Source organism: Haemaphysalis longicornis, unplaced genomic scaffold, assembly GCF_048455015.1.
Source record: "Haemaphysalis longicornis isolate Haplotype H1 unplaced genomic scaffold, Haemaphysalis longicornis Haplotype H1 scaffold_2, whole genome shotgun sequence".
Taxonomy (NCBI): domain Eukaryota; kingdom Metazoa; phylum Arthropoda; class Arachnida; order Ixodida; family Ixodidae; genus Haemaphysalis; species Haemaphysalis longicornis.
In genome coordinates, this window is record NW_027526295.1 from 207,529,460 (window position 1) to 207,546,739 (window position 17,280).

The window sequence follows — 17,280 nt, forward strand, 5'->3', positions numbered from 1 at the left end:
ATACATAATTTAATACGACACCAGAGAACTGAAAACCTCCGAATTTCTGTTATTTCAGAAGGACGCCCTAGAACAGCGAAAAGACGCAAATATTTTAAAGTAGATTAGTCATTGCGCAATTTAAATGGCTAGCTGTAGTTGTCACGCTGTGGTTTGCTAGGACGTGCAATGTAAGAGCCGGCAAAACCACAAATATGCAATAAATACGCTATCCTGCTAGGCAACCATGCAAAAGAGCAAAAGACCTCAAAATTGAGAAATATCATCGGCGGTCCTAACCCCGTGACGAAGACTTCTTTTTTAGCCACAAAAAAATTTCCCTGGTACACATAGCCAAATTAGATTCATCGTGAGGTCGTGCGACGATCGTAACATTTGTGTGTTTCGATTCCTCTCAAAACTGACCGGAAGCAACCGCCGCCAGAGAAGGGCCTCGTCCGGAAGCCTCACATCCGCTCGCTCCATCCGAAATAACAATAAAGAGCTACTTTCAGCCGCTCCTCGGTTATTTGGGGTATGCCAGTGCCTGGTTTCCCGCAACGGAAATGATGTCTGATTTGCTATTCCCCGCTTTGGGCTGCTCAGCACGGCACGCGGGAAACACATTACAAAATCATCATCACTAACTTAAAAGCTTCCGTAAAGCGGAAACTTCTCTTATACTCTGAAGAAACTTTGCTAAACAAAAGTGTCTGGGAAAATGTATGCTCTTCTTTCAACAGAAATGCTTTGCGATGTCCAATACACAACCCCGCACTTTTTCATACTGCCAGACCTCTTTGAAAGTAGATGGCTGCGGATTAACTTAAATCACGTGGGTGTCTCTAATTGGCGCCGAAGTATCATTCGTACCAACGAGCGTTTTTGTTTATCGCTTTCAAGGGAAAACAAGTCGCCGCGGCCGGGAATCGAACATGCGACATTGCTCTCCGCACGAACCCCTTATTCCACGCCGCATTGGCGTAGAATAGTGGTAAAGTCACTCCTGGGTAAGCATGCGTCCATGAATTCGATTCCCATCTCTGCCACAGTTCTTTTCTAGTTAGATAACTTAATTTGCGCGGGGAAGGTGTTACATTTTGTGGATGCATTTTACGGACGCCGGCTCGGTGCGCGCTCTTACCAATCTAACCGACTAAGTAATTCCTTCGCATTAAAAACGTTTTACCCCTGGTACCATTTATGGCCCTTTGCTTCAAAAGCTTAATATGTTCTTGTTTATTTTTTTGCGTTGTTACAATAAGAAATAGGAAATGGTAAGCTCTACATCTGGACATTCTTACAGAGACTGCGAAAATTAAAATTTGAGATATAATGGGGCGAAGAGACGCCGAACCTATGGGATGAGCCATGGTGGTGAAGTCCATAATAATTTAAAGACCCAAGCTATTCCCCAATTAACACTCACTAAACATCCCGTATATTGGGGCGGGGTTTTTTTTTTTAGTGTTTGTGTGTGCTTACGTTCATCGCGAAAGTGCAGCCATCGCGTTCGGTGATTGAACGCGCCGTGTCCATATTATAAAGGCCAACCACCTGAGGGATTGGGCTGTTGAGGCGCGCTAAGGAGGCGCTTAATCTATATATACCAGAGTTTGAAGAGTTGTAGTTCCGTTTACCCCACAACAGGTTGTTGGAGGGGTTAACATCGCATTAGCTGATCACTTTGTTAATTCCACCGAGCATGGTTAAGGGGGAATGAAATACATCTAGTTGTTCTAAAGCATACAACAACAGCTCCTGTCCTCATTATTTTGTGGTTTGGGTGCGCTATTTCAGACTACACTTTTTTTTGTCCTTTCTAGCGACGCCTGAACCCCCCCCCACCCCCCATTTAAAGACACATTAACTTACCCCGTCTATTCGTAAAAACTATCCATGGTCAGAACTAATGCTTTGCTTATCTCAGCAGCCGGTATTTGGCCCTGATAATCAGCGTTTTGTCTGCAAATATTGGAAGTCTATACGCGGCCAAACAAGCAAGCTGGTGGTGCTAAAATCCTGGCGTGTCTTACCGTTCATTTCTTGCTTCTCCTAATACTATTTCTCCCGGATCCTCGAAGTCCTTGCTTTACATGCGGCGTTTCTTCGCAGTTCCGCCCATGATATGGATCCCCAACCAGCTGATCGGAGCGCCTCTGGGCGGAGAGGTGGCGATGGACTGCAACACCGAGGCCTTCCCCATCTCCATCAACTACTGGACGCTCGAGAGCGGAGACCTGATCGCCGAGTCCGCCAAGTACTCGCTGAACCGGACAGAGAGCGTGTACAAGGTGCACATGAGGCTACGCATCCGACGCATCAGCCCGGAAGACTTCGGCGCCTACCGCTGCTTCGCCAAGAACTCGTTGGGATCGACCGAGGGATCCATACGGCTGTACGGTGAGTTTCATAGGAAATACTAAATGCCAGTGTAAAACCGACCCGTACCGTTGCGTTAAGTGTTTACCGGGACCGCATATATATATATATATATATACATATATATATATATATATATATATATATATATATATATATATATATATATATATATATATATATATATATATATATATATATATATATATATTATGGTGTGCCGAACCTGCACTGAACCGAAACAAAAAACGGTTACCGGTTCATGACGAAATGTTTCGACCCTCCGTTTTTGATATTGCGCAGTCAATGCAATCAATGCAATTCAGGCCTTTATTTCTTTCACGTACCATCAACTTCGTTGTTCGTACCCGCTCGTGCACGTTCCTCTCCAAACAATTGAGCACTATCATGCTCTATGTAACAACAAGGGAAATGAATGAGAACCAATGTAGAAATTGTCTGTTGCTGCTGGAAGGGTGAGCGTAGTGCAAGCTGACCAAACGAAATGTCATTCTCAGCAGCTTGCACGGGATATAAAACGACTTTGCCCTTCCCTAGCTGCGACTTTATTGGAGCAGTCAGGCTGCAGGAGTGCTTCACTGCGCAACAGCGAAAGCCCGCATCCGATGTGTGCAAAAAACTTTTTGCATTTCATAATTTGTTTAAAAGGTCCGACACCTGGAATTAGTTAATACTTGACAATTGTGACCGCAGGAGCTTCTCAGTGGCTAAGCCGTTTGCTCCTGACCACAAGTTGTCTCGATCTCCTTTCCCCCCATCCGTTTTTCCGAAGTAGATGGAAATTGAGAACGCCGGTGTATAAAGATTTTGATACAAGAATAATATCACCAGCTGGTTAAAATAAGTCTGCCGGCCTGCAACATAAGCTGCGCCTCGGAGCAGAGATCTATAGCACGGGGCATCAAATGCGCCAGTTTTTTTTTAAATGTGTTTACACGGAAAACAACAAAAAAGAAAAGGCGAATCACGTTGTTTTAAAATATTACGCAAAAAGTAAGAAAGAAAAGCACCAAAACGTGGATATTGCTCAATACTTTTCTTTGCCCGGCCTTTCACAACCACACGCGTCATGAATGCCAAGGAAGTCAGTGCCGTATTCAGTTTTTGAGGTCACCCGCCGCCGTGGCTCAGTGGCTAAGGCGTTGCGCTGCTGAGCACAAGGTCGCGGGTTCGATTCACGGCCGCGGCGGCCGCTTCTCTGATGGAGGCGAAAAGCAAAAACGCCCGTGTGTACGAGATTTCGGCGCACGTTAGAGATCCCCAGGTGGTCAAAATTAACCCGGAGCCCTCCACTACGGCGCGCCTCATAGCCTGCTTTGCGTCGGCGCGTTAAAACCCTACAATCAATCAATCAATCAGTTTTTGAGGACGGTACAGTGGACAAGTTCCGTTTTTTACAGATACAAATAACAATAGATATGTCATGGAAAACTGTTAAGGTGCGCACTTAATTCCTTGGCAAGAAACTGCAGCCCTCGACCTTGTCTTCGAAGCAGAAACAGTGATAAAGCAGATGACACGTGCATAAAGGCAGGCTGGTACCTCACACTGTCCCATTCGGCCAGCGATCATCTTTTCTGTTTGTTCTGCAGTTTTGTTTCTTTCAGATCTGCTTTTTTTCGAAGGTGCACTTGTGCTGACTGTCCAACTCGCTACATTACTTCTACTGCTACTCGTTCCGGAGGGGAGTACTGCTGTAGAAGAATTTAAGAGCGTCTACCCAAGAAACTCCCATCTCATGCTCCGCGCGTCAAATTTCCCTTTCATTTTGTAACAGCATAATCTGTTATAAGATTCCGCAATGCAGCACACGGAACGATGGCCGGGGGTCAGCCGGTACGATGACATACTGATTGTAATGCACACATCCGGCATAGCTATCGCAAAAGGAATTGCAGTGGTTAGAGCAATAATGCAGGGACTGAGCGTTAACTAAAGCTTACTTTAAAAAAAAGTGTGGCTAACACATTCGATAAGATGACAGCTAACAAATTATTCAGGGTGACCAAAAAATCTAATTCATTGGTACTATTTATGTGCCTGTTGTAGGATTTTGCTGTTTTGTTAAAAATATAAAAAAATGTGCGCCATTGGTATTAAGCGCTGGTATTTGAACGCGCCAGTACGCAGGCCTAAATTTAAGGCTTCAAGGTTAGTGTGATGGGCGATTCCATAGCGACGATTGCGATTTCAAAAATAAAGGAAAGGGCAGAAAATATATCCCCCCGTCATATATCTTGGTGATGGCTTTATAAATAGTCACTAGGACAACATAAAGTCTGGGAGAGAAAGTAGGTTATAAATCGTCGCCACTTCATCTGTTTTTCTAATATCTCATAATTGTTTAAAGTTTGCTTTGCAATTATGCCACTGCATGCCCTTGGGGAATAGTAGCATTTTGAATTTTTGTTTGTATCTTGATTTGACTGTCGTTTTAAACAACTAAATGTTTTTTTCTTATTTCAGGGATAATTCACCTAATCGAACCGGTTCGCGAACCGGTTCAAGCTCCCGAACCGGTTTGCGAACCGGTTCGGTACGTGATTTTGTCGAACCGGAACTGAACCGGAACGAAATGGTTTCTTTTGAATCAGAACCGTACCCGAACCGGTATTTTTGTCGGTTCGACATACAGATATATATATATATATATATATATATATATATATATATATATATATATATATCAGGGTGTCGAACCGAAAAAAATACCGGTTCGGTTACGGTTCGGGTTCGGGTGAAATAATTTCGTTCCGGTTCAGTTCCGGTTCGACAAAATCACTTACCGAACCGGTTCACGAACCGGTTCGGGAGCTTGAACCGGTTCGCGAACCGGTTCGACGAGTTGAATTATCACTGAAATTAGAAAAAAACATTTACTAGTTTAAAACGACCGTCAAGTCAAAACACAAACAAAAATTCAAAATTCTGCTGTTCCCCAAGGGCAGTGGCGCAATTGCAAAGCAAACTTTAAACAATCACGAGATATTAGAAAAACAAATGAAGTGGCGACGATTTACCACCTTCTTTCTCGCTCAGACATTATGTTGTACCAGCGACTATTCATAAAGCCACCGCCAAGACATATGACGGTGGGATATATTTTCTGTCCTTTCCTTTTTTGTTGAAATCGCAATCGTCGCTATGCAATCACCCATCACGCTAACCTTGAAGCCTTAAATTTAGTCCTGCGTACTGGCGCGTTCAAATACCAGCGCTTAATACCAATGGCGCACATTTTTTTATATTTGTAACAAAACAGAAAAATCCTACAACAGGCACATAAATACTACCAACGAATTAGAATATTTGGTCACCCTGAATAATTTGTTAGCTGTCACCTTATCGAATGTGTTAGCCACACTTTTGTTAAAAGTAAGCTTTAGTTAATGCTCAGTCACTGCATTATTGCTCTGACCACTGCAATTCCTTTTGCGATACCGAAAGTGTGCATTACAATCAGTATGTCATCGTACCGCCTGAACCCCTACCATCGTTCCGTGTGCTACATTGCGGAATCTTATAACAGATAATGCGGTTACAAAATGAAAGGGAAATTTGTCACGCGGAGCATGAGATGGGACTTTTTGGGTAGACGCTCTTTAATTCGTCCACAGCAGTACTCCCCTCCGGAACGAGTCGCAGTAGAAGCAATGTAGCGAGTTGGGCAAACGGCTTAGCAAACGGCTTAGCCACTGAGCAGCTCCTGCGGTCACACTTGTCAAGTATTAATAATTTGCAGGTGTCGGTCCTTTTAAACAAATTATGAAATGCAAAAAGTTTGCCCACATCGGGTGTGAGCTTTCGCTGTTGCGCAGTGGAGCACTCCTGCAGCCTGATTGCTCCAATGAAGTCGCAACTAGGGAAGGGCAAAGTCGTTTTATATCCCCTGCAAGCTGCCGAGAATGACATTTCGTTTGGTCAGCTTGCACTACGCTCGCGCCTCCAGCAGCAACAGATCATTGCTACAATGGTGCTAATTCATTTCCCCTGTTGTTACATAGAGCGTGATAGTGTTCAATTGTCGGGAGGGGAAAGTACCCGAGCAAGTACGAAGTTGATGGTACGTGAAAGAAAAAAAGGCCTGAATTGCATTGACTGTGCAATATCAACAACAGAGGGTCGAACCGTTTCGGCATGAACCGGTAACCGTTATTTCTTTTTTCGGTTCAGTTCCGGTTCGGTTTCAGCGCGCTCAAAAAATAACGGTTCGGGTTCGGGTTCAGTTCCGGCAAAAATATCGGTTCAGTTCCGGTTTACGGTTCGGTTCGGTTCCGGTTCGACACCCTGATATATATATATATATATATATATATATATATATATATATATATATATATATATATATATATATATATATATATATATATATATATATATATATATATATATATACTGACTAGAACATATGCCTCAATGAAAATGAGTGAAACGAATCAGAACCAAAATACATGCCACTTCTAAGTCTAACGGTCCCTATTCACTTCTTGTTCACCCATTTCTCCCTTTTCTGGATTCCGCATTCCCCGCTCCCCCAAAGCCATTCTTTTTCCTCTTTAAGCAAGGAAACATGCGCGTTGTCATGTGCACCGGCTGACTACGCAAACTGGAAGACAATTTTTGTTTACCTTTCCTTCTTAAAAAAAGACTGTGTAACTATGTCGCAGTTTGAATATTATACATAAATTTCGTTCCTTTGTGGAATTTTAAGTGGCAGCTTCAAAGTAAGAAAATTGCACTTACTAACGTTTGCTCGCAGAACCCTTAAAGGTTAATATTGTTGGTAAAAACATTCAAACACCGGTTTTTATTAGCTCGTCGCCGTTAGCCAAGAAGTCACAGGACTTGGAAATAGTTCAGATTAAACCGGCTTCTTTTGGCACCTGCTACACTTCGAGTACGTTAGCATATTTGCATTTGCCTTCATGAAAAATACGGTTCTCGCGACGGGAGTTGAAACTCTCCGTCGACAAAGAGGAAAAGAAAACAAAAAGTCGTCTTTGTCTGTCCACGAAAGAAAGCCGCGTGTGGAACAGATACGGGGGAAAAGACACAGTGTTGTATTGTACAGGGTTTATCTTCTTTCACATGCTAATACGCGCGCAGTTTTATTTTAGGGTCACGCAATAACTCAGGTTTACCTAACCTACAACTAAGGCGCACAAAAAAATAAATAAGTACCAATTTAATAGTCCGATGTCACTGAGGTTCCAGCGTATGAGTAGTTCAAATAAAAGCAGATACTTTTATGAAGGTACTTTTTGAAGGTACTTTTATGAAGGTACTTTTTTTTATAAGCCGGGGGCGCTGCTGGTAAAATAAGTTCGGTGCAATGCTAAGAGAAACCAGTGCGTTCGATGTTTAACAGCACAGTGCTTCAGGCACTAAGTGGCTGCGGTGGTTTAAGCAAAATTCACCGGCCAAGGTTGGACTTTGCAGTAAGGTTCTGGTTGCAATGTTCTTCATTTCATTTTTTGTAGAGATTCACGTCCCTCCACCACCAAAGGTTAAGGAGCCATCGACTGCCAGGATCCAAAGCATTGAAGGTAACCGACATTTTGCTAAAAAAACCCACCATATCGCCGGAAAACAACGAAATGACAAAAAAAAATTCACTGCTGCATGTAACGCCTTCAAATAGAAGAGGAGGAGAACCAATTTTATTGGGGTGGAGGGCTCTAGGCCCCGTTTGAGAGAGGGATGAATGGAGTGGGAGAGAGGTTCTGTGGTGGGTTGAAGATGCTCAATATGTGTGCGCGTTGAGGTGGGTTGGCCGTATACAGGGGACTGGTGTGCCGGCGGGAGCAAACTCACAGCTTTAGGCTGCTCATGAAAGTCCGCTATTGCTGTAATATAATGAAATTTGTGTGAGGGTATGGATGTCGATAGTACAAAGGCTTGTGAGGGCTAGTGGACCATTCGCAGGAGTTTGAATATATAGTTACGAGCGAATTCGGGGCAGAACCAGATGAGGTGGTGCAGATCGGTTTTGGTGTCATCAAAACACTGAAGGAAGTTAGGTGCCCTAACTAACTGCCTCGATGCCACCAAAGCTTTGCTGATGTCAATGCACTGACAGCATTTTAAACAATGCGTAACAAAGTTTCCATGAGATAAATACTGCATAGCGACTCTGTGGGGCAGCATCAATCCACATTTGCTTTAAATTGGGAAGAAAACTGCGATTTCAGTTAGGCAACCACTACGTCACTTCTTTTTTTCCTCTGCAGTCACTGCTCCTTACTTGGCACATATATCATATATGAAAAGTAAACGTGTCCTATTTCGCGCACTAACTACTGCGGAAGCTTGAATTCGGGCTAGTTGGTTGCATGACATGTCGGTGAAAACAGCGCAGGATCGATGATGAACGAAAGAGAGAAAAGACAGAAAGCGAGGGAAACGCACCTGTACTGTACTCTCTTTCGTTATCGGCCATGTTCTGTTTTCACCGACATAACTACAACGTCTCGGTATCTTACGACTTGGTCTTTTTTTTTTTTTTTTAAAGTTTTTATTTAAACGAGGCCATGGCGGGCCATCTGGAAGATACCCCAAATTGGTTTTTTACTCGCAAGTCATCTTTGCAGCTCTAATTGAGAAATAACTCTTTGCAACGGTCAAAATTGTCAAGACATTTTCGCACTGATGTGCATACAACGAAACACACCGTAACACACTAAGACGCCAATCTTATACGCCAACCTTAGACGCCAAATCAAATAAGGATGTGATAACATCACTGGAACAGAATATATATCAGCATTGTGAATCTCGCATGGCTGTTGGCATTATTTATTGCATACGCAGAGAGCAAAATGGAGCCACCTCGGGATTCTGTAACGAAACAGCGTAGCTTCCCCGTCAAACCGCAAGTTTCTGTGTCGCCGACCAAACCAGAAGGTAAGTTTTTCTCTTTTTTGCACTCTAGGTGACTGCGTTAACTATTATTCCCCATATTTCTCAGATCTTCGAATGTCATTTTTGAACTTTTTTTTTTGTGCTCATGCTCAATTAAAAAGCGTTCTCAATGATAAAAATAAAATACGTCGTACCGCTCTTAGAATTCGTAGCCTTTCCTTGCTGTCTTTCTTCCCTTTCTTTTTTTGCTGCAAGTTCCATCTTCGGGAAAAATGTTAAAAGGGATGGCGAAAGAATCTTTTCTAGGAGGCCCTGTCCAGTGCATTCCCCGCCACTTGTGTCATTTCCTGCACAATTTTCTTCTATGTTAGTGATTCCGACTCAGTGATTTTTTTTTTTTTGTACTCAACGTATTCAGGGAAACGATAGCAACGTCTCCCCACTTCCCCTTCTTTATGCAAGCTTTGCTGTCTGAATTCGGCAAGTCAGAATTGCATACTTTTCTAATGCCCAATTATCAGAGTAATATGATTATTCCGGATTCGAACAACTGCAGCCGGTCATGGCCAGCTCCACCTCGAAGGAAGCGGCGACGAAATATCGCAGTGCTGCTCTTTTGGCTTTCATGAGGACCGTTTTTTCCCTTTCTTTCATTTCTCTTTTCATTGTTGTTGTGAGGCAAATGCAAATAATATGAAAGTTAAACTCGCTAAATTTTAACTTATTCATTTGTTGATTTCGCACCCCACTGCACGCGTGACGTAAGGAAATTTTTAAGACTTGAGATTGTGTTTTGTCAACTAAATTGCTCTCCGTTCGGTGAGAATAAGTCATGCCGTGGCCATAAAAGCATCAAGATCATCACCGCCGCATAGCGGCTGCTTTGAGCTTTTCTACCGTGCCTAGAGCCTTTCGTGAAGCGCACACTCGTCCTTTACTCATAATACCGCCGTTACGAATGACAGCAGAAACCGGAAGAAACTAGCAAGACTCACGGCTTCCCTAAGCGACGAGGCATACATGCCAGACGACGGAGCCCTAAGCTGCCAACGGGGTAGTCCGTCGGGCCATAGCCTTAGGTCACGGCTGCTTAATCCATGTCCATGTTTCGTCTTCAGCTACTTTCTTAACCCCCCCCCCCCCTTTTTTTTTTGCTGAAATCTGGGGATCGTCAAGACTTTTTCTGTTTAGGTGCGGGTGCTTTTTTTCTTTTGAAAAAAAAACGGTGCTTTAATGCTTAGCAGAACCCGTACGTCCGCGCAGTAAAGCTGTTTTGAACATAAATTGGCCTTGACTCGCTTTAAGGGCTGTAACACTTTATTATTGATAAAAGAGTCCAGACGCCAATTTGTTGACGATGAACTACTTCGCCGGCGAACCACAGAGAAAGTATGAACGTCCTGGGCTCCTACTTTTCATTTATGTAGAACATACCCCAGACACTGGGCATAAGCCGTGCACATAACCTATCCCCCGTCTAGCTTTTTTTTTTTCTTTTTCGAGTGTTCCTTTATTGGCCTGGAAATAAATATTCGACTGATGTCGGTGCTTTCGTTCAGTGGATCCGTGTAATAGCTTTAAATGAAGCAGCATTGCCGCCTACAGAATATGTCTGCGGTGTGTGTTAACGCGTACGTGAAAGGCCACTTGGCGCAGAACAGCCGGCGTCGTCGGCGATGTAGGGTTTGAGAGAAAAATACCCTAGGGTCAACCCACATTACGCACTGAAACCGGCCGGTGCTGCAGGGGAAATGAGCGCACAAAAGTACATTTGGGTTCGTGCGGGAGTTGAACCCGGGTCTCCCGACCAAGCGCAGGGTGCGTTCCCACCACGCTAACTCGACACTCTGCCGGAGAGGGAATAGGAGTTATCCTGGGTAAGTTCCAATTTAACCCTTTAAACGGCTTCGTTGCCGTCTTCGCGGACAGCCCGCCATGTTAAGCCTCCTACCAATTCAAACGAAGCAGTCAACGAGGTCTGCTTCGAGGAGACGGATTCAAAGTCACCAAGGATGCGGGCGACCTTCCTGTCTAAACTATCAAGTGACGCCAGCGCCACCCTTTTGCGTATAATGTTGTAAGAAAAGCACTTGTTCTTTTATCGAAATATTTAATATAATTTTCTAGTGCTGAAGATGAATTTGTTTAATTTTTAAATCATGGAATGTTTGTAATAATAACGGTAATTTACGAAACGTGTGGCTTGCGTTTGTCGACTTGTCTTCTACGAGGTTGTCGTCTGCGTAGGTGTTGCGTTCGGGACCGCGGCGCCGTTCCAATTTTATTCATTTAGACGTATAGTTAGAGTGCTTCCTAAGCTGTCTACCAACCTGTCCACAAACTGGAACGCAGCTTCTGATGCGTGCAACATGACAGGTAAGCATGACGGAACGTGACTAGAACAGGTACACGCACGCCACGGAGAGCTATGATTCTGGGAGTGCTATCGCGTGACGTGCGGCCACTGTGCTTGCGCAAGTAATTCGCTCCAAATAACGTAGGAACGAAAGCGAAGAAAGAGACGCGAACATGAAGTAGCTGTAAAGAAGGTATTGTTAATCGCTAGGTTTTCTCCTTCGAACCGCGTAAGCAGATTTGTGTGCTCCGGGAACTTCCTTCGTTTCTTCCCATCGTCCAGTAGCATACGTAGGTCTGCGTCATGGTTCGCATGGTGTAAAGCTCCGGTGGTGAGCGCGCGATATAGGAAAAGCCATCATTGAGACGCTTCTACCCCTCCCGCCACACGATTCCTCCTGCTCTGCTCATGTTTTCGGACCCCCGGGGTCATAAGTCCCTTTCCCAACAGATGGCGTGCGAGCCAGAGAGGAAAGTTTTCACCGCTCGAAAAGTGTTTATGACATAGGAACGGGGTCCGATTACGCTTCCGCGTTCCACGTTCAAAGGCGAAGCTTAAGCAAAAGTGGAAGCGTTTGCTTAAAACGCAAAATTTCAAACATTTAATTGAAGGCACCGCACCAGTGTGCGCTGCGGTAAAACTGTCCTTACCTCTCTCTCTCTCTCTCTCTCTCTCTCTCTCTCTCTCTCTCTCTCTCTCTCTCTCTCTCTCTCTCTCTCTCTCTCTCTCTCTCTCTCTCTCTCTCTCTCTCTCTCTCTCTCTCATATTTGTCTTTTTCGTTATCTTTTAATAACCTTTCTGTCTTTTCAATGTGCGGGGCAGCCGTCCTCGCTGTGGGAAAGTGTATTTAAAACGCAAAATTTTGAACATTTCTTTGAAGCCACGGCACCAACGTGGACTGCGAGAAAGCTGTGATGCATAATATCTGTGATGTGGCTCTTGTTTTTGTTGCAGGCTCAACAGATGCGGCGAGTACTCTGGAAAACAACGTCGTTTTTCTGTCACTCTCAATCGTAATGACGGCGCTCGTGCTTACGTGATAACCTGTCCTCCAGACAAAGGATGTCGAATAAATGTAAGAATGGCTCGTCCACCTCGACTTACTTCGTTGCTTCGTAATCTAAAGCAACTTTGCTTGGGACTAGGTCACGAAAATCGTAGATAGCACGTGCCCTGTTTAAGGAAGAGAATCGAAAACCAAACCATCGCTAAACCAAAAGGGAAAATACAGAAAATGGTACAGATATTTTTGGAATGCCCTACTAATGCGTAACCCTTCTTCCCAGTTGGTCTGCCCCACACAGAAACCCTTTGAATTGGTATTTACTGCTGCACACGAATGCGTTCCTGAGACGACATTTTGTAGTAGCATTTTAATCGTACACGGAGTCTTTTGATCTGGAACATTTGTGTCACAAAAAATTACAAATATTGTCAAGGATTCAAATTTCCTGCTGCACAACATCAGGTAGTGACGACATGGTTCAATTGTCTGATAGTGGTGGTGAAGACAGTAGTCAGGGTGTATATTTTATGCTGGAACGCAAACGGTGCAATCAAACCTGGGGAACCACTGCAGTCGCCCGACCATGGCCATTGGACGTGGATTTTGTACATTGCGTGTCATAGTACATCTGTTGGGATAGTGCCTGTACGAGAAAGCCGCTGATGAGGCGCCAGTTTTTCATCTCTGTTTTATATTAGCAACTTTTATTGAAATGAGGTTCGGGTTAAAATTGACGTGGTTGCTATTCCGCCATGTCAATCATTTAATGAATGTAATTGTATTTTTCTAAGCTGGCTTCTTCAAGAAAGAGTCCTGACCCATATCATAGAAAAAGAAATTAATGAAATTTTGTTTTTTGGGGGGTAGACGGTGGTGCGGCGGTGAGCAGGGACCAAGGCGAACGGTCGTTGTAGCCAACAGTACCAGAGCCTGGAACGAAACGGTGTGATGGGGCTTGACGAATCTTTACAATGGTAACGTCTTGGTGTGATACTAGTGCCCACTCACAGATGAGAAATTGCCTGTTGTACTCTCTCGCAATCTACTGATTCATTGTGGGGTTTGACCTGTTGAAACTACACCGGTAATGAGGCGCGCCGTAATGGAGAGCTCCGGATTAATATTGAACACCTGGAGATGTTTACGTGTTTCGAAATCTTGGAGGAGGAGGAGGAAAAACTTTATTGTGAGCCTGGTGATGTGGCACATGGGCGGGTGTTCGATCTTTACTACAATAATTCGGACTGGCTAATTGCTTTTAACCCGTCTTTTTTTTTCTCCAGTATTGTTAGGTGCTGACACGGCAGAGCATGTAGGATTTCCTTCGTGGGTGGCTGACGAACAGAAGAAGAATATGAAGAAGGAAAACAAGAAAACGGATAAAAATACCCGCGGTATATGGATACCACTGGCGCTGTCCGCATTGCCCTGATAGGGTCACTTCGTCAACAAGCGAACACTTCTAGTCGACGGACGACCCAAGATGTCACGACCCACATCCTCCACGAACTGGCTCAGTCGAGAGCGCCCAAACGACTCAAAGTTGTCTGTACAGTAGAGCAAAAAGAATGTATCCAATTCATTACCATCTAATGTTCTGTTCCCACTGTCCTGAGTGATATGCGCACGAATGGAAGCATGTATGCCTGTGTGTGTGTGTGCGTGTGTGTGATCATGTGTGTGCATGTGTGTGTGTGTTGGAGTACGCGTCTGTACAAGCAGTGTACTCATCCTATTGATTCTGCGGTTGTGGCAACGTAGCGTGCAAGTACATCAACTCCTCCTGGTAACCTGCACGAAACGTGCTGGTAACAGCCAGGTAACCTAAAATGCTCGTATTCAGAGTAGCGTAGCAAATAGCAACGTTACACTAAGTACGCAATGTGTGGTTGTCAGAAAAGCCCATATGCAGTACCAGGACCACAAAGGGGCTGAGAGCATAAAAGAGAAGAAACAACTATACAGAAACTCATTCTCGCGGTCCCCTTTGATGTCTTTCTCGATCTGGTTCTAATCAGGCGTGCGAAGGAAGTAATTAAAGGGCTGATTATTTTTCGGGTTTATTTCCTTTTACTGGTTCGGGCATAAGAAAGCCGATGCAAAGGAAACCAGGCCGCTTTAAAGGAGTGCTGCTGTTGAAAGCACCGAAATTGGAAAACAGGCGTAGGAACAGCGTTCGCTCGGTACCGAGCGAACTGGCATAAAAAAGGGCTATCCAGCACACACGAACGAGTGGTTGCAACGAGCTCCCCTTCTAAGTATACTGCGCACTACACCCACGCACCCCCCCCCCCCCCCACACACACATATATATATATATATATATATATATATATATATATATATACAGAAAGATAGGCCGGCAGTCTATAACGCCAAAGGAGGCATAGGGGTGTTGTTGGGCTTTTCTTTTACTACGGTTAATGAAGTTAGCAGTTTTTTTTCAATATACGGAAGCAAGAAAGAAAGAAAAACACGCGCCCAGTTTTTCTTCCTTTCTTGCTTCCGTATATTAAAAAAAACTGCTAACTTTATTAACCGTAGTAAAGAAAAAAGTCTAACCCCACCCCTAATCCACCTTTGGCGTTATAGATTGCCGACCTATCTTTCTGTATATATATATATATATATATATATATATATATATATATATAGATATATACACACATATATATATATATATATATATATATATATATATATATATATATATATACCTATGAGCATGAGTAAATAGCCAGAGGCACGGCAAGAACAAACAAAACAAAGAAGCTTACTTACATATCGGCAAAGGGGTTGCCTTCATAAGAGTAAGGTTTATGTGATGTCAACGTTACTGTGATGAAAGCAAGTTACCGTCCGTGTTTCTGTGTTATTGTTCTTGCCGTGTCTCCGACTATTCACTCGTACTATTTCCACGCGCCCTTTGTGAGTTTTCTGTTTTCCTAGATTTATATAGACATATAAACACGAACACACAACAGGTAAAGGTACCTGGCACAGGGAACAATAAAACTGTGTAAGCCAAAACCGTTACTGGAGTGTGTTTTGAGAAGAGCAGGCATACAGGTAGCAATGTGAAAAATGCATATTGGCCCTGAGAATTCAAAGGGCACCGAAAATTGAATCGCGGCAAGTGTAACTGGAGAGACGTTGTTTTTTTTCTTGTTGCCGGTTGTTATGGCAGCAGCTGGTGAGCTCGTCATTGAACACGCTTTCAGTAACCTGTCGGACCCTCCCTCCCTAACTATGTACGGCCGGCTTTCGCCTGCAAGTTTGCAACTCGCAAGTATGAAAGCTCACAAGGGCTACGACCGCTGCATTCCGTAAAAAACCCGCCCGCATCTTCCCACGCGGGGAACTCGAGTAAATGCGTCGCATCTACTCGAGTCAAGCAAAGCGTCACGTCAAGCGAAAGCCAAGCAAAGACGCCCTTGACTGAATTCCGAACGCGCGCTCCGCCGCTTATGTACGTTGAGCGGACTGCGTAAGCCGGTCCCAGTCGATGACGACGTTGGCGTACTTGTAAAGCGGCGTGCACTCTACGTGTTTGAGCCAAGCGCGGATGTTGCTTCGCCGGAGAACGGCACACCGGTTATATGCGCAGCGCGCCCGAAGGAGAGGAAACCGCGGAAGAGAGAGTACTGCACATGCGCCGGCCCCAGCGCGTCTGCCGCGGCTATGACGCAACACAATCCAACACAATCCACTTTAATCCAATCCAATCCAAATCCAATCCAAGCCAATCCAATCGAATCCAATCCAATGCCCCTCGCGAGAGAGTGTTCGCTATCGCCTCGACGCGACGCGCATGCGCAGTGAGCGTGTGGACTGCGCCGACGCCGATGCCAGACATCGTGCGACTAACAAATGCTCTGCATTTAAAACCTGGAACAACAATAAACATCACAGAAAAGGAAGACCGCGTAGCCATTCCTCGACGTATGATAAAACCCATTTAACGGAAGAGGGCTAGACTGTTTCTAACCACGAGCGCAATGCCCCTCGACCCAACTTGAAGATTGCGCAGAGGTTACGCGTAGTTCACGGTTTGTGGCTCAAAATATTCTGCTATATGTAACACTTGAATGACAGGGAGTCTTTTTTTTTTTCTTGTGTTTCGTACTTGGTCACCGCACGAGACGGCGGAACTGCGTATGACAGCACAAACCATTACATGAATTCTGTACGTTATGAGCGCCACGTAAGAAACACCTGCACAGGGCGTGTGAGACTTCTCGTTTCATAGCTCAGCAGTTAACATGTTGTTCGAATCTCATCTGTAAATAAACACATCTTTCGTGATTGCAACATTCTCCGTCGTTCTGTCATTGTTCACCAACATGGGTGCACAAAGTGAAATAAAGTGGTTGAACGCGCTAAACTTGTGTGGTCTTAAATTTCTTGTTGCTGCAGAAAGATTTGCATAGTGTGTTTGTCGTCGCATTGCCTTTTCGAGGCAGAGCCTTCGGGGCATCGTAGGATAAGCATTAAAAGGACACTACAACACCTTTGAAACTCCGCAGCATGTCCTGCTGTCAAGCGGACTATAAGCTAAAGGAACGCCTCATTTTGCGAGCACACGGGCCAGTATCAAAGATTTAAAAATAAGCGCCATATAATGAAATTTAATCCTCACAACTTATTCGCATTTCGCGCCTCCTTTTCACTTCAG

General features: G+C 44.3%; 1 protein-coding gene across 1 annotated transcript in view; it reads left to right on the top strand.

Moving 5' to 3' along the window:
• Positions 1 to 12,674, top strand: part of LOC144169827 (lachesin-like) — a 111,651-nt gene extending 98,977 nt beyond the window's left edge. The window contains exons 7-10 of the mRNA XM_077699191.1: positions 2,095 to 2,382; positions 7,863 to 7,928; positions 9,193 to 9,285; positions 12,554 to 12,674. Coding sequence (XP_077555317.1) covers positions 2,095 to 2,382; positions 7,863 to 7,928; positions 9,193 to 9,285; positions 12,554 to 12,639 — 533 coding nt within the window. The 3' untranslated portion in view covers positions 12,640 to 12,674. The remainder of the gene's footprint in view (positions 1 to 2,094; positions 2,383 to 7,862; positions 7,929 to 9,192; positions 9,286 to 12,553) is intronic.
• Positions 12,675 to 17,280: the final 4,606 nt, after the last annotated feature.